The sequence below is a fragment of the Scyliorhinus canicula genome, chromosome 14 (genome assembly GCF_902713615.1).
Source record: "Scyliorhinus canicula chromosome 14, sScyCan1.1, whole genome shotgun sequence".
NCBI classification, from domain to species: Eukaryota; Metazoa; Chordata; class Chondrichthyes; order Carcharhiniformes; family Scyliorhinidae; genus Scyliorhinus; species Scyliorhinus canicula.
Genome location: NC_052159.1, coordinates 121864915 through 121886541, shown reverse-complemented (window position 1 = coordinate 121886541; position 21627 = coordinate 121864915). Strand labels below are relative to the sequence as shown.

The 21627-nt window shown below is 45.5% G+C and overlaps 1 protein-coding gene across 1 annotated transcript in view; it reads right to left on the bottom strand.

Moving 5' to 3' along the window:
- The window catches only part of abcc4 (ATP-binding cassette, sub-family C (CFTR/MRP), member 4), a 655673-nt gene that overhangs the window by 470196 nt on the left and 163850 nt on the right, over nt 1–21627 (bottom strand). Inside the window, exons 7-8 of the mRNA XM_038817953.1 lie at nt 13693–13818; nt 3496–3745 (exon numbers count right to left, since the gene is read on the bottom strand). Of these exons, the coding sequence (XP_038673881.1) occupies nt 3496–3745; nt 13693–13818 (376 nt within the window). The remainder of the gene's footprint in view (nt 1–3495; nt 3746–13692; nt 13819–21627) is intronic.

The following is a 21627-nucleotide window of genomic DNA, read 5'->3' as shown; positions in this document are numbered from 1 at the left end:
GATCCATCTGCCGTCCTCCACCTTAGCCATCCCGCAGCTGGTCCTGGTGGGTTAGATGGAGGAAGGTTTGTGCAGGGGTTTGGGGTTGAGGGTGTTGTCAACAGCCCTGCTTCCGATGGCACCACGCAGGAGTTTTGGAGTTGGGAGGAGAGGGGGATCAAGGTAGTAGAAGACCTGTTCCTGGGAGGACGTTTTGCGAGGTTGGAGGAGTTGGGGGACAAGTACGGACTGGCACAAGGGGAAGGGTTTAGGTACCTGCAGATCCAAGACATCGTAAAGAAGGAGTTTCCGAGCTTCCCTATAACACCAGCACCCTCATTGTTGCAGGAGGCGTTGGAGAAGGGGTGGTGTCGGCGATTTATGGGATGATTCTGGAGCAGGGTAGTGTCCATAAAAAGAGGTTAAGTTCTAGTGGGAAGAAGAGTTGGGGGAGGTAATGGAAGAAGGTCTGTGGTATGAGGTGCTATGAAGGGTGAATGCCTCAAACTCATCAGCGAAGTTGCGGCTGATACAACTGAAGGTCATGTTTAGGGCGCACCTTACGAAAGCAAGGATGAGTCGGCTCTTTGAGGGGTGAAGGATTTCTGTGAGCAGAGTGGGAGGGGTCCCGCAAACCAAGTACATATGTTATGGTCCTGCCCGAAGTTGGAGAGGTATTGGAGGGACGGCGTTAGCATCATGTACACTTGGAACCAGGTCCTCTAAAGGCCATTTTTGTGGTGTTGGTCCGGCCCGAGCTGCAGGCAGGTGCGGGGACAGATGTTTTACCCTTCGCATCACTGACTGCCCGGAGACGGGTCCTGCTGGGTGGAGGTCAGCTTCTCTACCCTGTGCCTCGGCGTGGCGGGTAGACCTACCGGGGGGCGCGCGAAGGAGGGGTTCTACAATCCATGGGATTGTTTATCATGCATTTCGGGAACTTGTTGCCATTGCACACTGGGGGAGGTTGGGTTTGTTTTTCACTGTTTTGTTTTCAACTTATTTTTGGAATGTATAAATTGATGTATCAGACTGTATATTGATGGGCTGTTTCTTGGGATTGTTGCTTGTTTGTTTCTCTTTTGTTGTTTGATGAAAATGTGGAGAATAAAAAGATTTTAAAATAAGGGTAGTAGGAATATGGAACCAAGGTGGGCAAATGGAGTTGAGATGCAGATCCGCCAAAATGGTGGAATCGGCTTTGTGGGGCTGAATGGTCTCGTCAAGTACCTGTTCCCAACAGGTATTTGATTATTTCCCATAACATTTTGTTCCCAGAGTTTTTATGGGCCGTAATTTCCTCTGAGTGGCAATCAGTGTTGGATTCCACTCTTTATCCACTTAGTTGCACCAAAATATCTTCTATGTCTGTGTTGCCCAACCTTCCTGACTCAGGACGGGCAAGGTTCAGGCAACACAGCTTTCACCGACGCCCATCGCAAAGTCCAACAGAGTCAGAGTGAAAGGGGCATGCTCCTTTTTTTATTGCACTAGCTGCCATAAAGCAAACCGGTTTAGAGGTCTGATTGAAACAGACAGGTCATGGAAAAGGCAAGTCTCTCAGATAAGTGGTTAGGGTTTGGAAGATAGGAAGATTTAAGGTCTAGGTGGGGTCAGATCAGAGGGTTACATAGAACATAGAACAGTACAGCACAGAACAGGCCCTTCAGCCCTCGATGTTGTGCCGAGCATTGTTCCGAAACCAAGATCAAGATACCCCACTCCCTGTCATTCTGGTGTGCTCCATGTGCCTATCCAATAACTGCTTGAAAGTTCCTAAAGTGGCCGACTCCACTATCACAGCAGGCAGTCCATTCCACACCCGAACCACTCTCTGAGTAAAGAACCTACCTTGGATATCCCTCCTGTATCTCCCACCCTGAACCTCATAGTTATGCCCCCTTGTAACAGCTACATTCACCTGAGGAAATAGTCTCTGACGTCCACTCTATCTATCCCCCTCACCATTTATAAACTTCTATTAAGTCGCCTCTCATCCTCCTCCACTCCAAAGAGAAAAGCCCTAGCTCCCTCATCCGTTGGGTGTGACTGGACATCAGGAAGAGGGAGGTGTAACAGACAGCGATGAGGAGGAGGGGGGTCGGGTCAGGCAGAGTCCAGTCGGGCCCACAAGTTCAGGGTCGGGGGTGTGGGGAGAGTCCTGTGTGGGGAACTGTCAGGTTGGTTAATACAGTTTTACAGAAATTAGAAGGTTTTATTTCTTCTAACATTTTCTGAGCGATCCTTTGTCAGATGGTTCCCAGCTCAACGCAATTTCCCTGGAGAAGTTGGCACTTCTGGATAATTGTCATTAAAATGCTTACTTGGGAACTTCCGAGAGGGATTCCCCAGCACATCTTTCGGATGCCCTCCCCCTAAATTTGATGCTGGGGAGCCCAGAGGTTGCAGCCCAATATTTTTATCATCAAATGTTGGGATAAAATGTCTTAACTGACAAGTGTTCTGTTTCCTTTCATTAATATTCTGAACATTGAACATGAGGATTCACCGAATTAAACTTCCGGTGGCAGCCATGGTGTGAGTGGTTGCACACAGGGTAGCTCCTGCTCGAAGGCATAGGAAAGGGCATTTGTTACCCAATATTGGGTGGAATTTCGACAAAAAGGTGTAATTGAAGGTCGGAGGAGTAGTCTCCCCCGGGAGTGGTATGTCCGCTGGTCGCCAAACCCAGCAGAAGACGGTAAGAAACCTGGCCAAGGGGTTGGAGGAAACCTGTGGCGCAGCAGCCAGTAGAAGGATGGCGTAGGGAGAACTGCTTGTACAAGCTGGAAAGCCTCAGTTGGCGCAGTTGATGTCCTTTATTAAGGAGGAATGCGCCCTCAGAGGAAGGCCATCGAAGGGGCTGTGGCACCCTTGAAGAGCTCGAAGGAGCGAGAGGAGAAGTGTTTGGCGGTATGGGCGGGGCCAGCGAATCACGCGCACATGTTCTGGTGCAGGAAAAAGTTGAAGAGATTCTGGGTGGGTGTGTTTGAGGCCTAGCAAGGATGGGGGGGGGGGGGGGGGGGGATGTGTAGCCGGATCCTTTGGTGGAGATGTTTGGGGTCTAGGAGAAGGCGGGGCCTCATGGAGGGGAGGAAGGCCGATGTTGTGGCCTTCGCCTTTCAGATTGCCTGGTGACAAGTCTTACTGGAGTGGCAGTCAGCAGCGCCACCGGGGGTAGCAGCGTAGTTGGGTGACTTGTAGGACTTCCTGCATCTGGAAAAAATAAAGTGCGAGCTTAGGGATTCAGTAGAGGGGTTTGAGGCAAGGTGGGGGATGTTTGTGACTGTGTTTGAGGAGTTGCTCGTTGCATGCTGGGGTTAAAAATTTGTACAAATTGTTCATTGTTGGGAAGCCTGTTTCCCAGATTGTTTATGTGGTGTAACTTTTTTTTTCAATATGCATTTGTAATACAATATATTGTTTTTAAAAAAGAAATTTCACTAAAGTAATAGAACTTCCGGTGTCAAAATAAACAAAATGGCATCAATATTATTTTTCAATGCTTGTACGTACCTTTATCCTTCTTATGCTGATTAATCCCTCAGAAGCTGTCTGAATAGCTGCTGGGAAAAACAGGGTGACTGTGAGTCTCACAGCACTGTACAACGAAACTGTGACAAACACACGACTTGCTGTGATAGTGTTGCCAAGTAGCACGTACACCAGGAAGGTAAAAAACAATATCATCTTGCTAGCAGTAAAGAATGAGGCCATGTTCAAGGCACGTAGATAAGAACTTTGCAGAACCTTGGAAATCTCCTTCCTGAAATGCAGAATACAACCACCATTTGTTTTCTTCACACAATAATTTGTATGCTAGTTCACATGAAAGGTTTTATTCATCTGATGTCCTCTACTGTAAACAACCTGGGTTTTGTGTTTCAGTGAATTAGTGTTTTATTTTGTTTAAATACTTGTTTATAAATAACAATGAAATTGTAAGTATTTCACATTTTTTATGAAAACATAAAGGTTATACTTCCCAGCCATTATACAAAGTAAAATACAAATGTTCAACTTTACTAATATGCTGCAAATTATCTATCAGAAGGATAACACTAAATTTTGAATACTAAAATGTCCCAAAAATACAAATAACTGGTTTCTTCTTTATCTCCTCCAATTTCCCTCCTTAACACAAATCTTTGGGCGGGAATCTCCCATCCCCGCGCCAGGCCAGAGAATCCCCGCAACCGCGCCACGCTAACGGCACGCGATTATCCGCACAGTGGAGAATAGGTGGTATGGGCGCGGCGCCGGGCGCGAGCCGCTCTACGCGGCCGGGCTGCCGATTCTCCAGCTCGGATGGGCCAAGCGGCCGCTGTAAAAAGGCATAGTCCCGCCGGCGCTGTCCACACCTGGTAGCAGCCGTTGGGGGGGTGGCCTATGGGATGTGGAGAGAGGTGCACCGACCCCGGGGGGGGGGGGGGGGGGGGGCTTCGATGGGGCCCGGCCCGCGATCGGGCCCCACCGATCGGCCCCAGAAATCACGCGCCATATTGCGTCGGGGCCGGCACGTTGAGGCCCTCGTTGTCGCCGGTGCCACTGCGCGTGTCCTCGTTGATGCCGGTGCCACTGTGCATGCGCGGGTTGGCGCGTCGCACAGTTTGCACCAGGATGGGAGGCTGGAGCAGCGTGAACCGCGCCAGCGACGGCGTTTCCGACGGCATGGACACTCTGCCGCCGAATGGGAGAATCCCGCCCAATGACTCTTACTGAGATACGATTCCACGAAGTGCACTCGCTATCTTGTTTAAATAGCAGTTCCTCATCCGTCTGCTAAACATAAACTACATGGTGGGTAGGAAATTATAAGCAAACTTGATTCTGTTCCTACCCATCAAACACCCATTTTCAGCAGCAAGGATCACTGAATCATGATCAAAAAAAGGAATCATAATTGATCGATCAACTCTGTCCTTATTAAATTGTTATTTCCATTGTGAAAGGCTAACCGATTAAAAGAAAGGAAAATCTTCCTCTTCTGTGCGGCCTGGATTTTACTCCAATTGGTGGATTAATAGTGGGGTGGGATTTATATCTAAGCATGCTATTGTCACTAACCTCGAGGACCTTAATTACGGATGCAAGGGGAGTTAGGAATAGTAATCTGTCCTTCATTGGGTTAGCATCAATTAAAGCACAAAGGGCAGCACGGTGGCACAGTGGTTAGCACTGGTGTCTCACAGTGCCGGAGACCTGGGTTTGATTTCGACATCAGATGACTGCATGGAGTTTGCACATTTTCCCCGTGTCTGCGCGGGTTTCCTCCAGGTGCTCCGGTTTTTTCCCCACAGTCCAAAGATGTGCAAGTTAGGTGGATTGGACATGTTAAATTGCCCCCAGGTGGGTTGCTCTTTCAGAGGGTTGGTGCAGACCCAATGGGCTGAAGGCCTCCTTCTGCACCGTAGGGATTCTATGAGATGCTGCTGTGGGAATAAAATATTGGGCGAGATCTTACTGCTATTTATGGCAGCAGGGTCTTCCGGTCGCGTCGATGGCACACGGTAGCATTGGGTGGATTCAATGGGAAATCCGTTGACAGCGACAGGACCAAAGGATCCCACTGCCGGCAAATGGGGGTTGCCAAGAAACACGCCGGGGGGAGCCAGAGAATCGTGCCCAGTGTAACTAAAGCGAGTGCCTCTGTTTTCAGAGAGCTGGTTACAATGACTGAAAGCAGCAACCTCGAGGGGGGCAGCGACAAGAAGGTCTCCCAGATTTGCAGATACACCCACAGATGTCTTACTACTTGAATTAAGGGTTAGAGGGGAAAGTCTGTTGGAATGGAAGGTTCATAAGTTGTTTCGGGCCATGTGGAGGCAGTGAATGCAATCACAACATCAAGTGAAAGAAAAGGGATAATACTCTCAAAACAATGATCAAGCTAAATCAAGACACCATGGTTGGATGTCTGATCATCAAGTGCCAGAAATATTTGGGGCTGAAACTGGCAATCTTTAAAAGCCCAACTGTCTATACAATAAAGCAGGAGTATAAATAAATGAAGTTGGCAAACTGCAAACTTGAGTTACAATGAATTTATGCTGCATTCTATAGTAAGTGCCCAAAACAATACTCCATCTGCGACCTAAACCCTCTAATAAATTTAAAATGAACTCCTTGCTTTTGTTTTGCAAACACCAAAGTACTCTCATAATGTTGTGCAGTACCACTCTTGTTCGAAATGGGATGGGCATCTTTGACCTGGAAAACATCAGGAAATCAGCACAGACCAGGGACTACCAATTACTCAGGCACCATACCCACAGAAGGAAGATTCACTTCATAAAAGGGCAGAAGGACATCCTTTGTTAAAGGTATGAACCTCTTGAGCTAACGGGTGGTTCTCAAATATTATATTAAGTGGACTGACTATTTTTTCATCTATCTGATGGAAAGCAGCTGGATTAAGGGAAAGCTCCCCCTGTTACGACCCACAATCTGTATCTACAACTCTTCACCAATGTGTGATCTGAATTCCCTCCATTCCAACTTCATTCTGAATGTGCATTTTGGATGCCACTCCGAACAAGCCCATTAACCCTATCACCCTTTAACTCTTCTTATCTCCTGCCTCCTCCCATTCATGCCACATTCTGAACCGGAAACACTCCAAACCGATTTCATAGGGGCAATTTAGGGGCAGCACGGTAGCATTGTGGATAGCATAATCGCTTCACAGCTTCAGGGTCCCAGGTTCGATTCCGGCTTGGGTCACTGTCTGTGCGGAGTCTGCACATCCTCCCCGTGCGTGTGTGGGTTTCCCCCGGGTGCTCCGGTTTCCTCCCACAGTCCAAAGATTTGCAGGTTAGGTGGATTGGCCATGATAAATTGCCCTTAGTGTCCAAAGTTGCCCTTTGTGTTGGGTGGGGTTACTGGGTTGTGGGGTTACTGGGTTATGGGGACAGGACGGAGGTGTTGACCTTGGGTAGGGTGCTCTTTCCAAGAGCCGGTGCAGACTCGATGGGCCGAATGGCCTCCTTCTGCACTGTAAATTCTAATTCTAAATTCTAATTCTAGAATCAAACTTCACAGAAAGAGACAAGTCAGCACATAGTACTAGCTAACTGAGAGTGACGAAATTAATCTCACTTCCCTATCTCTCTTCCCATAGGTCTGCCAATTTCTCTTTTTCAAATATATATCTCTCTTGAAAATTACGGCTGGAAATCTGATTTCCACTAGGTGGCAACCCGGAGCCGAATGGTCACCCGAAAGGTGGTTCTCTCTTGGGAACTTCTCACCAGGCTCTTTTAACCCGTCATACGGATACAAACATACGGATACAGAATTCCCCCAGCCTCACCCCTAACTAATACCCAACTGACCGAAACACTGTCGAACCAGCCACAGAGCTGAAACATCAAAAGTCGGGAAAGGAGGGAGGAGATACACAAGGCAAAACAAAGTGGAGCATGGCGGATCCAGAGGGTGGCTAACACAAAACGTTGGCCCACCCCTCAATGGAGCAACTGATAGAGCTTCTCTCGATAACAGTAGAGACTCAATAAAGCAGGAACTTATATAGGCCATGAGGCCGGCAATAGAAACTGCACTGGCCTCCATAAAGGAAGCCTTGGACAGAACAGAACAGAGACTGGAGGCCCAGGAAGCGGGACCTGGAGAAAACGGCCACCGACCAGGGCGAGCGGATCGCCTCATTTGAAGCCAAGGTTGGTAACGACCCTGAAAGCACTCAAGGCGAATGACAACGATGAGGTGAACAGGTCCCATTGACAGATTCTGAGAACTGTCGGGCTACCAGACGCAGAGGGCAGGAACCGAGGGAATAGGTCATAAGGATGCTTGGGAAACTGGTCGGAGACACAACCGAAGGAAGAGGACCGACTGAGGGTAAGGAAACGCTCGGGACAGACGTACCAGGCATGCTTCGACAGAGTACAAGGGACTGGCCATACTGTACAACAAAACAACTGCCTTTACAGCGACAAACACAGTAACGGATCCAGGAGGATGACATGTGATGGTTAGCGTTAGCGGGATCCTGGAAGAGACACCGCTGGTTCTTGTAAATATTATTATGGGCCAGGGTTTAGTATAGCACCAAAGTATATTATGGGCAGCAGGGTAGCATGGTGGTTAGCATAAATGCTTCACAGCTCCAGGGTCCCAGGTTCGATTCCCGGCTGGGTCACTGTCTGTGTGGAGTCTGCACGTCCTCCCCGTGTGCGTGGGTTTCCTCCGGGTGCTCCGGTTTCCTCCCACAAGTCCAAAGATGTGCGGGTTAGGTGGATTGGCCATGCTAAATTGCCCGTAGTGTCCTAATAAAAGTAAGGTTAAGGGGGGGGGGGGGTTGTTGGGTTATGGGTATAGGGTGGATACGTGGGTTTGAGTAGGGTGATCATGGCTCGGCACAACATTGAGGGCCGAAGGACCTGTTCTGTGCTGTACTGTTCTATGTTCTATGTTCTATGGAGTTCACCTGACCCACAACGTTTAATAGATTTTGGTTATGGGACCACACTTTACAGGTGTGATGCAACAGAGAACTAAAAGTATTTTTAAACAAAAACAATGTGTATTCTATGAATCCAGTTAACATTTTATAAACACACAGTAAACAGTTCATCAACTACCAACCCTGACCACCCCTCAAAAAGATACAGTAAAGATACAGATCACCCTTGATAACTTCCCAAACAAGATCCGTAAATTAAACCCTTTTTAAATAAAGACAGCAGGTTTAAATTCTATACAGAAACAGGTATTACTTTGAAATCAAGTGTACTTGTAGAGAGAAAGATGAATACACACATCTCTAAAATTTCATTCTCTAAAATTTGATACGTAATCCAATAATGTAATTTCCGATTTCTCACTCACCAATTTTTCCTTAATCAATTTAAGTGGTTCTCTTACCTCATGACCAAAAATTAGTTCAAAAGGACTAAATTTGTTTGACTCATTAGGTGCAACCCTAATTGCAAAGAGTACAAATGGAATTCCTTTATCCCAATCCTCTGGATAATCTTGACAATAAGCCCTCAACATTGTCTTTAATGTCTGATGCCAACTTTCTAATGCTCCCTGCGATTCTGGATGTTACGCAGTTGATTTAAATTGTTTTATTCCGAAGCTATCCATAACTTCTTTGGATAACCTGGAGGTAAAATTTGATATTGATCCGATTGTATTTCTGTGGGTAGTCCATATCTAGTAACGAATTTAATTAACTTCTCCACAATCTTTTTAGCTGTAATATTTCGTACTGGAATGGCCTCTGGAAACCTAGTTGACATTATAGTCAAAAGATATTGATTCCCACATTTCGATTTAAAAGGTGGTCCTTCGGAATCAGTTGAGACCCTAGTAAGAGGTTCCTCAAATGCTGGAATGAGTATTAAGGGCGCTGGCTTTACCACTAATTGAGCTTTCCCTATCACTTGACATGTATGACATGATCGACAAATTTAACTGCATCTTTATGTAGTCCAGGCCAATAAAAATTGTTTTTGTATTTTAGCTTGAGTTTTCCTTACTCCCAAATGACCTCCCACTAGTACCTCATGTGCAACTTGCAACACCTTCTTTCTATACCCTACCGGCAATATCACTTGAACTTCTGCCCACTTTTCATCCGCTTGCATATGTAAAGGTTTCCATTTTCTCATCAAAACATCACTTTTACTGTAATGACACTCTGAAATACACTCAGATTCCTCTTCCGTGTATGCTTTCTGATACATCCAGTTTACTGCATCTTTTCCTCAACTAAAAATATCCGCCTCATTCTCCACCTGTTCTTGTTCTTTTTCAACCCATCTGATCAAAAATCGTTTCTGATAATTGCCCTTCAACTTTATCTTCACCCTTTGATTTCTCTTCTTGTCTTAACCTGTGACTTTGCAACCTTCTCACTACACAATCCGGAAAAATCCCAGGATATTCATCCTTCAACACTTCAGTTGTCTGATTTTCCACTGGCTTATCAACCACAGTCGGCATCACTCCCACCTGCGATCCAGCTGTATCATTCCCCAAGATAATCTGTATTCCTGGATAAGATCGTTTCTCTATTACTCCTACTCTTCACTGGACTTTCCAACCTTACCTTATATAATGGAACACTACTCCTCTCACCCTGAATTCTACATATTTCCACCTTTTCTGGCAATATTCCTCCCAAACTACATAACTCATCTCTTACCATCAAAGATTGACTAGCTCCCGTATCTCTTAAAATTGTGACTTCTTTACCTGCTCCTTCTGGTACACGAGTAAACTTTACACACACAAGTAAATCCTTTGAAGAGATTTGGCACCTTCTTATCAATCACCTCTTCATCAGGCTGTACAATCTTTTGCACCTCCTTCGCTTCACTTGGGTTTTCCTTTACCACGTTAACAAACCCCACTGTCTTATCATGTTTTATCACATCAGCCTAACCAGTGCTTTTTTTCAACCACGAACACTGTGATTTTACATGGCCTAGTTTATTAGTGAAAACATTTGAAACTTTCCATTTCTCTTCCACCCTCCTGGATTTCCTTTTTAATTTGAAGTACACTCTCCTTATTATCTCCCATCAGATCTCCTTTACTTCTGCCACTTGAGTATTTCTCTTTTCCCCAGTTTCTATCTCTCACAGGCTCAAACTGATGTCCGAAACCAAGCTTCTATTTATGAACTAATTCATAATCATCTGCCATTTCTGCTGCTAACCTCGCAGTTTTAACCCTCTGCTCTTCCACATGAGTTCTCACTACATCAGGAATTGATTTTTAAACTCCTCCAAAAGTATAATTTCTCGGAGAGCTTCATACGTTTGGTCTATTTTCAAAGCCTTTATCCACCTATCAAAATTACTCTCTTTGATCCTTTCAAATTCCATGTATGTTTGACCAGGTTCATTCATTAAATTTCTAAACCTTTGTATGTGGGCTTCAGGCACTGGTTCACATGCACCTATTTGGATTTTTCCACCAACGAGACCAACAGAATAAAGCTATTAGAAACCAGGGCTGTTTCTATTTTCTTTTGTTGGAATCACAGGAATTGAACGTGAAGTTCAGGCCTTGGCGGAGTTCCACACCTTACAAGTCAACTGTGGAACAGTTTGTTGTTGGTCCCAAGAAAGAGGATAACCTACAAAAGTTCGATAAGTTGCAAAAGACTCTGTGGACAGGGAGGGACTTAGTCTAAAAGGGAAGATCCAGTTGAGGGTTTTAATCTAAAGTATTCATGGTTGTTTTTATTATGCATTCTGATACAAAGTGTACGCAATTACCGAAGACAGTGTTCATTTAGTCTTTGCTTTACATAATACTTGTATAGTAAAATTCATTTGTTTTAAAATATGGAATCTTGTGGCTTAAATTTTTCAGTAACTAACTGGTTGTTCAAGTTTCTCTTTAAACTTTACCAATTTTTTCGGAGGCCATGAAAATGGTTTCTTCAACTTCTGCCTACTAACATACCACAAACCTTCCAGTTAGAATTTCCTCCCTTGCTTTCCATTCCCGTCTCTTTCCTTGAGACTTTACCCTTGCAACCAATGCCAATGGATTATTATCCAGCACGGTAGCATTGTGGATAGCACAATCACTTCACAGCTCCAGGGTCCCAGGTTCGATTCCGGCTTGGGTCACTGTCTGTGCGGAGTCTGCACATCCTCCCCGTGTGTGCGTGGGTTTCCTCCGGGTGCTCCGGTTTTCTCCCACAGTCCAAAGATGTGCAGGTTAGGTGGATTGGCCATGATAAATTGCCCTTAGTGTCCAAAATTGCCCTTAGTGTTGGGTGGGGTTACTGGGTTATGGGGATAGGGTGGAGGTGTTAACCTTGGGTGGGGTGCTCTTTCCAGGAGTCGGTGCAGACTCGATGGGCCGAAAGGCCTCCTTCTGCATTGTAAATTCTATGTATCTATGTAAACTGCAATATTAACTCTTTTTCACTCCACAAATGTTTCCAGACATTTCTCGTTTGTATTTTGCTTTTGTTTTCATGATTACGTTGATATGGAGTTGTGTTTTTCATTTGAAAGATGCTCGTACTCATAAGACGTTAATAACTTGGGTCTTTGCTCTCGCAGATGAGAGCTTCTTCCATTTTCTAGCTGCTAGCAAGCAAGGTAAGACGACTATGACGATGGATAATTTTGTTACAAGAAAGAGACAGCCAGACTCACAAGTACCTTATGTACCTAATGGCCAGGATGTTGCATTTGTATCCGAAGAGCGCTGCTCAGGAGAATCCACTGCAGGACCGAGCAGTGCTAGTGTTCGCTCTGCACAGAGGTCCAGAGCCTCTGGAGAACAGCGTACAAGGAAGAAACTTAACACAGGACAGCATAAAGTTGATTTCTTGAAGTATGGTTTTGTCAATTTTTGTGCCAATGCAAATAAGGATACAAAGCCCATGTGTGTTATTTGCTGGGAAGTAGTGGCAAAGAGAGGCGAAGTTTCAGATTTTGAAAGAGAAATGGTGGGTGAAAAATTCCTTTGAAGGTTGAGATCCCAGAGCCAATTATTAACTACAGCTGACTCCAAATGAAAAGACTAAGCTGTTGTACCTGACCTGTGACAACACATTAAAAACACACCAAGTCCATGAGGCTGTCAGCATTCAGGATAGCATCACCCAGAAGTATCCAGTTGGTGCTATTGCCCTTCACAGCAACCTACATTCGAGGTTGGATTTTCTGTTCTCATAAAGGTGAAGACGGCACAAATAAACTAGCTAAAGTCTGCACCTAATAATAATCATCTTTTTAGTGTATGCACATTGCCCTCTTCTCCTGTGAATCTGATTGGAGTGAGATCAAGAAGACCAAGCAGGCTACCCTTTCGCATTTTCACATTAAATGTAAGCGAACGTGGTGTGTGTCACAAAGGTCACCCAGCGTGGGTCGTGAAGGTTGACCGGCGTGGATCCTGACTGTCAGCCAGTTGGCAAAAGTGGGTCCCAGGGAAAAAAATGTTCACATTCCTTCAAACACTAAAACCATTAAGAACAAATGTTAAAAATATGTCCTGTCATAATGTCAAAACTGAAAGAACAGCTTCCCTCTCATACAGATGTTCTTCCCTAGAAATAACTATTGAATCAATGCATGGGCTTAATGCATGGGTTTAGTCAAAGGTCAATCAACCTTTTTACCATTTCTTCGAAGATGAAGAAAAAAACTCTTAATTAATTTAGTCATAAAACCATTAAGTGTAATTTCTCACAAACAGCAGCTTTCCTGTAAAGAATCCCAACTGCCTTGACTGACATAAATTGCCTCTAACATAAATTCAACCTGCCCATTTAATTTAAAATGTGCTTAAATATAAAAATCCATTGATGTTACAGACTACACAACAAATCCTAAAAATTAATACCATGATCAAAATCTTACACTCTTCAGTCCTGAAATATTTTGTTCGGAAACACCAGTTGTCAGGAGTTTTTTTTGTGCAGATCCAAGCAACTCATGGAATCACTTTAGTACAGTGCTTTGGGAGTAGAACATGGAAGATGCAGTATTTGGATAGGTAAAACAACTTTTATTATTACTTTCCAATGTTTTATCATTGTTTTCTCTTTCAGGTAAACACTTGTATCTAAAGTGTTTTCTGTTTAACATGCTTGTGGTGAGTGATTCCAATTTAATTCTATAACCCCGAAAATTCTGAAATTCAGAAATAACTCCGTCCCGTGCATTTTGGACTGAATAGGTTACAGTGAATATTGTAAAAAAAACTTACTTTCGAATTTGAGCAATCAAATTTGAAAAGGGCTTTTCCCACGCATACATCTTGATGATTCGCATTCCTGATATAACTTCATTCATGGTACGAATTCTGTTATCGGTCAGTACTGCAGTTTTGCCCCTATGAAGAGTTCAGGGAAGTGTTGACATTTAAGTAAACCAAATCTATTTTCAAAATTATTTGTAATAGCTTATTAATCTTCAGGAATGATAGAAAAACATAAATCTTGAAACAGTTCTGATACATTTATGCAAACATACTTCTCATAACTGAATGATAGAAAGCAGCAAAGGAGCTTGTTTGGTCCATCACGCCTGTGCAAGCTCTTAGAAAACACTATTGATTTAATCCTATTACCCTACCCTTTCCTCAAAGTCCTGAAAACATTCCCTTCTGAAAGTTACCAATGAATCTGCTGCCACTATCCTTTCATGCTTACATTCCATTGATAACAGCTCGCTTTGCAATTTTCTTTTCCTCATGGCACCTCTGGTTCTTTTACCAGTATCCTTAAATCCGTGCCATCTGGTTGCAGACCCTTCAACAAGTAGAAACAGTATCCCCATTATTTTGGGTTAGATTTTGTCATCCTTCTTCAAAGAGCCCCAATAAATTGGTGAAACATCATTTTCACTTTGAATGTTTTGATCTGCCCTGTTTAACTATTTAATAGAGCTTTGAACATTTTGCCCATGACAGATGTTACATGACCTGGCCTGTAGTTTACTGCTTTCTCTTTCTCTCTCTTTTTGAATATTCACTATTTTCCAATCTAATGGAACCTCCTTTGAATCTAGGAAATTTTGGAAAATTAAAACCATCGCATCAACTATCTCACTAACCCGGTGTTGGGCGTAGTTAAGAGGACAGAGTACTTGGCAATTGTGACCTCGGATCACGTTCTGCATTGGATGGACGTGGCATTGAGAAGGGGGCAGCCAGGATGGAGGATTTTTTTCATAGAATTTACAGTGCAGAAGGAGGCCATTCGGCCCATCGAGTCTGCACCGGCTTTGAAAGAGCACCCTACCCAAGCCCACACCCTATCCCCGTAATCCAGTAACCCACCCAACACTAAGAGCAATTTTGGACACTAAGGACAATTTAGCATGGCCAATTCACCTAATCTGCATGTCTTTGGACTGTGGGAGGAAACCGAAGCACCCGGAGAAAACCCATGCACACACGGGGAGAATCTGCAGACTCCACACAGACAGTGACCCAAGCCGGGAATCGAACCTGGGACCCTAGAGCTGTGAAGCAATTGTGCTAACCACTATGCTATCATGCTGCCCAGTATGGATGTGGGATTGTTGGCGGTTTGGAGCTTCCGTGACAAGATAGGGGAGATGATTGAGGAGTATGTGGAGTTCAAGTTAGGGGAGATGATTGAGGAGCATTCAATCACACGGAGGGTGTTGGACGGTCGATGATTTGGGGGGCTCCGAAGGCGTGAGGGGGAGGTGGTCTTGTTTAAGGCCAAGGTGGATAGGGAGGAGAGCAAGAAACCCCAACGACTGATAGAGAGATTTTGGAGGCAAATGGGAAGTACGCAAGGCACCCTGACATGGGGCTCCTGACAAAGAGGAACGAGTTGCAGATGACGTTTGACCTTTTGGCCACGGAGAAAGCGGTGCATCAATTGAGAAGGGGAGAAGGCAGGGCGTATGTTGGCAGGTCAGCTCTGTAGGGAGGCTGCGGCGAGGGAGACAGTTCGGCTGCAGGACAGGTTGGGGAGTGGGTGGTGGCTTGGGAACAGATTAATAAGATGTTTGCGGAGTTATATAGGGCCTAGTTATAAGTCGGCAACACCAGAGGAGGAGTGAGAAAAGAGGGAGTTTCTGGGTGGGTTAGAGTGCCCAAGGTTGAGGGAGATGGAGAGGACAGGGTTGGGGAGCCACTGGGGGTGGAAGAGGTGAAGGTGGCAATCGGGAAGATGAAGGGTGGGAAGGAGGCGGGACCGGATGGGTTCCCAGTCGAATATTTGAAAAGATTTAAGGATAGGCTGGCGCCGTTGAACGTTGAGAATGTTCGAAGACACGAAAGACACGGATGTCTAGCCACAAACGATGGCCTCCATCTCGTTGTTGCTTAAGGACAATAACCCAGTGGAGTCTGGGTCGTACAAGCCCATATGTCTGCTGAATGTAGATGCCAAGATATTGGCAACAGGTGTTGGCATTAAAGTTGGAGGGATGCCTTCCGAACATGGTTGGAAAGAACAAAGAACAAAGAAAATTACAGCACAGTAACAGGCCCTTCGGCCCTCCCAGCCTGCGCCGATCAGATCCTTTATCTAAACCTGTTGCCTATTTTCCAAAGTCTACTTCTCACTGTTCCCCACCAGTTCATATATCTGTCCAGATGCATCTTAAATGATGCTATCGTGCCTGCTTTCTAGGCACCCACCCCCCTCTGCATAAAAAACTTTCCACGCACATCTCCCTTAAACTTTCCCCCTCTCACCTTGAAATCGTGACTACTTGTAATTGACACCCCCACTCTTGGAAAAAGCTTGTTATCCACCCTGTCCATACCTCTCATAATTTTGTAGACCTCAATCAGGTCCCCCCTCAACCTCCGTCTTTCCAATGAAAACAATCTTAATCTATTCAACCTTTCTTCATAGCTAGCACCCGCCATACCAGGCAACATCCTGGTGAACCTCCTCTGCACCCTCTCTAAAGCATCCACATCCTTCTGGTAATGTGGCGACCAGAACTGCACGCAGTATTCCAAATGTGACCTAACCAAAGTCCTATACAACTGTAACATGACCTGCCGACTCTTATACTCAATACCCTGTCCGATGAAGGTAAACATGCTGTATGCCTTCTTGACCACTCTATCAACCTGCGTTGCCACCTTCAGGGTACAATGGACCTGAACTCCCAGATCTCTCTGTACATCAATTTTCCCCAGGACTCTTCCATTGACCATATAGTCTGCTCAAGTTAGATCTTCCAAAATGCATCACCTCACATTTGCCTGGATTGAACTCCATCTGCCATTTCTCTGCCCAACTCTCCAATCTATCTATATTTTGCTGTATTCTCTGACAGTCCTCCTCGCTGTCTGCAACTCCACCAATCTTAGTATCATCTGCAAACTTGCTCATCAGACAACTTATACCTTCGTCCAGATCATTTATGTATATCACAAACAACAGTGGTCCAAGCACGGATCCCTGTGGAACACCACTAGTCACCTTTCTCCATTTTGAGGCACTCCCTTCCACCGCTACTCTCTGTCTCCTGTTGCCCAGCCAGTTCTTTCTCCATCTAGCTAGTACACCCTGAACCCCATACGACTTCACGTTTTCCATCAACCTGCCATGGGAAACTTTATCAAATGCTTTACTGAAGTCCATGTATATGACATCTACAGCCTTTCCCTCATCAATTAACTTTGTCACTTCCTCAAAGAATTCTATTAGGTTTGTAAGACATGACCTTCCCTGCACAAAACCATGCTGCTTATCACTGATAAGTCTATTTTCTTCCAAATGTGAATAGATCCTATCCCTCAGTATCTTCTCTAACCGTTTGCCTACCACTGACGTCAAACTCACAGGTCTATAATTCCCTGGTTTATCCCTTCTACCCTTCTTAAACAAAGGGACAACATTAGCAATTCGCCTGTCCTCCGGGACCTCACCCGTGCTCAAGGATGCTGCAAATATATCTGTTAAGGCCCCAGCTATTTCATTCCTCGCTTCCATCAGTAACCTGGGATAGATCCCATCCGGTCCTGGGGACTTGTCCACCTTAATGCCTTTTAGAATACCCAAAACCTCCCCCTTCCTCATGCCGACATGACCTAGAGTATTTAAACATCCATCCCTAGCCTCACCATCCGTCATGTCCCTCTCCTTGGTGAATACCGATGCAAAGTACTCATTAAGAATCTCACCCATTTCCTCTGACTCCCTGCATAAATTCCCTCTTTTGTCTTTGAGTGGGCCAATCCTTTCTCTAGTTATCCTCTTGCTCCTTATATACGAATAAAAGGCTTTTGGATTTTCCTTAACCCTGTTAGCCAAAGATATTTCATGACCCCTTTTAGCCCTCTTTATTGCGCGTTTGAGATTTGTCCTACTTTCCCGATATTCCTCCAAAGCTTCATCAGTTTTGAGTCGCCTCGATCTTGTATGCATCCTTTTTCATCTTACCTAGTCTCACAATTCCACCCGTCATCCATGGTTCCCGAATCTTGCCATTTCTATCTCTCATTTTCACAGGAACATGTCTGTCCTGCACTCTAATCAACCTTTCCTTAAAAGACTCCCACATTTCAAATGTGGATTTACCCTTAAACAGCTGCTCCCAATTCATATTCCCGAGCTCCTGCCGAATTTTGTTATAGTTGGCCTTTCCCCAATTTAGCACTCTTCCTTTAGGACAACTCTCGTCTTTGTCCATGAGTATTCTAAAACTTACGGAATTGTGATCGCTATTCCCAAAGTAATCACCGACTGAAACATCAACCACCTGGCCGGGATCATTCCCCAATACCTGGTCCAGTATGGCCCCTTCCCGAGTTGGACTATTTACATGCTGCTCTAAAAAACTCTCCTGGATGCTCCTTACAAATTCTGCTCCATCTACACCTCCAACCATTCACTGTTGGGGAAGTTAAAATCTCCCATCACAACCACCATACCAAACACCATTCCCGTACCAGCCTCCCCGGACAGGCGCCGGAATGTGGCGACTAGGGGCTTTTCACAGTAACTTCATTGAAGCCTACTCGTGACAATAAGCGATTTTCATTTCATTTCATATTGCTCCTACGTTGTTCTATAATCTGTCTCCATATTTGTACCTCTACTTCACGCTCACTTTTGGGAGGCCTAGGATCAGACAGGGTTCGTAAAGGGCAGGCAGTAGTCCTTGAATACGAGGAGACTGTTGAATATGGTGCTTTCTCCAGCAAAGAGAAAGGAGACAGAGATGGTAGTGCCTTTAAATACGGAGAAGGCATTTGATCGGGTAGAGTGGAGTTATTTGATGGTGGTGTTGGAGAAATTTGGGATTGGGCCGAAATTTGTGGTGACGGTGCAGCTGTTATACAAGGAGCCGATTGCTAGTGTGCACACTAATAGTCTGAATTCAGGGTACTTTGCATTGCATTGGGGTATGAGGCAGGGATGCCCCTTGCTCCCCCTTCTGTTTGCGAAGGTTTCCAGGTACATGCCGGTGCGGGACTTTGTGAGAAAGGTCTTCCTGACGTTCCCGATAACGCCTGCCTGCTCATTGCTGGAGGCGGAACTGTCAGCGTGCGATTGAAGAGGGGGGGCTATTTTGTCGATTTAAGTGAGGATTTTGGTGGAGGTCGGGGTGTCCATGGAGGGGTTACGGCGAAGTGGGAGGAAGAGTTGGGGACAGCGCTGGAAAAGGGATTGTGGTGTGAGGTGCTGCAGAGGGCAAATGCCTCAACTGCATGCGCAAACCAGGGGATCTGAAGGTAGTGTACAGAGCACACCTTACAAAGTCTAGGATGAGCCGGCTGTTCGAAGGGGTGGAGGATGCTGTCATGATATGCAAACATGCAGCTAATGAACACATAGAATAGGACATGACCAATGAGCAGTCAGGACACTCAAGGGTGGTATCTCACTATAAAAGGGATGAGGCACTCACACCCCGCCTCTTTCCACAGACCAACATCTACAGAGTGAGACAGGGTGTACCCTCAGCATCACACCCCAGCACGTGGCTTTGAGCAAGACTGGTTCAGTTAGACTGAGTTACTACATTTAGATTAGCAGAAAGTCAAACTCATTGAGAACTGTGCTAATAGTTCAATAAAACACACTGAACTCACTTCAAAGTCTGGAACATCCTTTACTCAAAACTGCATCAAGTGGCAGTTTGTGTTATTCCAAATTACAGTACACAACAGGTGCCTGTGAGCAATGTGGGAGGTGCTCTGTGAACCATGTGCATATGTTTTAGTCCTCGAAAGCTTTTGGAGGAGGTGTTCAGCACCATTTCAGGGGTTCTACATGTGCATGTGGAGCCCAGTCCCCTGGAAGCCATATTCGGGGTTTCAGACCGGACAGAGCGGCAGGTGTGGGGGGAGATGTTTCAGCCTTCGCCTCGCTGATGGCTTGTACGCGGGTCTTGTTGGGCTGAAGGTCAGCTTCTCCACCCTGTACCTCGACGTAGCGAGGGTACCTGTTGGGGTTTTTGACACTGGAAGAAGTAACATTTGCTCTTAAGGGGTGATGTACAGGTTAGGTGGATTCCACAATTGTTGGGGTTTGTTAATTTTGCATTTGGGTGTTGGATACCGTTGATTTCTGGGGGAGGAAGTGGGGGGGGGCTTATGGGTGAGGATGTTTGTTGGGTTGTTGCAAATTGGAAAAATGTTGAAAATTATGGAATAAAAATATTTTTAAAAAACTATCTCACCAGCCACTTCTTTTAGAAATCTAGGATAAAATCAATCAGACCTGTTCTTTAGCCTTTACATCTAATCTGCCTGCTTTGGAGCCCACCTAGGGCCTGCTTTGGGAGACCGTGACCCTAACTCAACTTGCCCCCGACTCGGAAGAGAAAATATGGTACTGGGCGGGGTGAATTAGGAGGTGGAAGCATGACATTGACAAACGGCCTGAATTTCTGCCTCGAAGGGGAAAATTCAGCCCCTAATCTTTAAAAAAGCTTTTGAACACCTGTATCAAATCAGCCCTCGTCTGCTCTAAGGGAAACATCTCCAGTTTCTGTAGCCTCTCCACATAACTCAAATCCCACCTCCTTAGTACAATTCAGGTAAACGTGCACCCTATAAGATACCTTGGCACCTCCTAAAGGATGGTGCCCAGAACTGGTCGCAATATCCCAGCTGGGGCCTAACCAGTGTTTGAAAAAAGCTACGTTTTATAAGTTGATAACGCTTTTGGACTGCTTCCACAATTCAAGGGAAAATGGAGTCATATGATCTACTAGGAGTCCTGCTCAATAACAAGCCCTTATAGCCTGTTTACCAAGGAGACAAGGGTCCCAGGTTGACATTTACTGAGAACAATTTACCTGAAAACAAAGGCGGGGTAACAATAATGGTTGTGGACAGATTTTCTATATCAGAGTTTTGGGCAGTAAGAGAGAGAGAGAGAAACTTCACAGAGACAAAAGCATGCAGCTTGCGGGGTCAGCAGAGAAGAAAAGTCTGACCAGAGAAGAAAAGCGCAACAGGTCCAATGCGAGCTACCAGGCAGGAAATAAGAATGAAGATAGCATCTGGTCAAAGAGAATCCAAGTTCATTCAAAAGGATGGGTGGCAGGGTAGCACAGTTGCTGCCTCACAGTGCCAGGGTCCTAGGTTCGATTCCATCTTAAGTCACTGTCTGTGCAGAGTCTGCATGTTCTCCCCATGTCTCCGTGGGTTTCCTTCGGGTGCTCCGGTTTCTTCCCACAGTCCAAAGATATGCAGGTTAGGTGGATTGGCCATGCTAAATTGCCGTTCGTGTCGTAAGGTTTAGGTGGGGTTACTGGGTTATGGGAATAGGGTGACGGTGTGGGCTTCCAAAGGCCGGTGCAGACTCGATGGGCCAAATGGCCTCCTACTGCACTGTAAATTCAATGGTAAGACTAAGAAGAGGAATCGCTGAGTGACCCTGTTTTTAAAAGTGTTCTATTGAAGTTTTCACATATTATACACTATACATTAGGAAACCTCTGCTCCGCTCCCCCCTCCTCCCCTACTCCCTTTGATTTTGCCGATCCCCCTCCTCCCCACCCCATTGGATTTGGCTGATCCCCCCCCCCCCCCCCCCCACCTCTTCATTCGTTGTTTTAGGGTCCTTTCCTGGGCCCTTCACTGTACAATGGGCAGTTATCTACCATTTACATGTGGGCTGTGCCCTTTCCTTTCCTTCCCCCACCTCGTCATTTAAGCCCCTTCCCCCCCCCCCCCCCCCCCCTC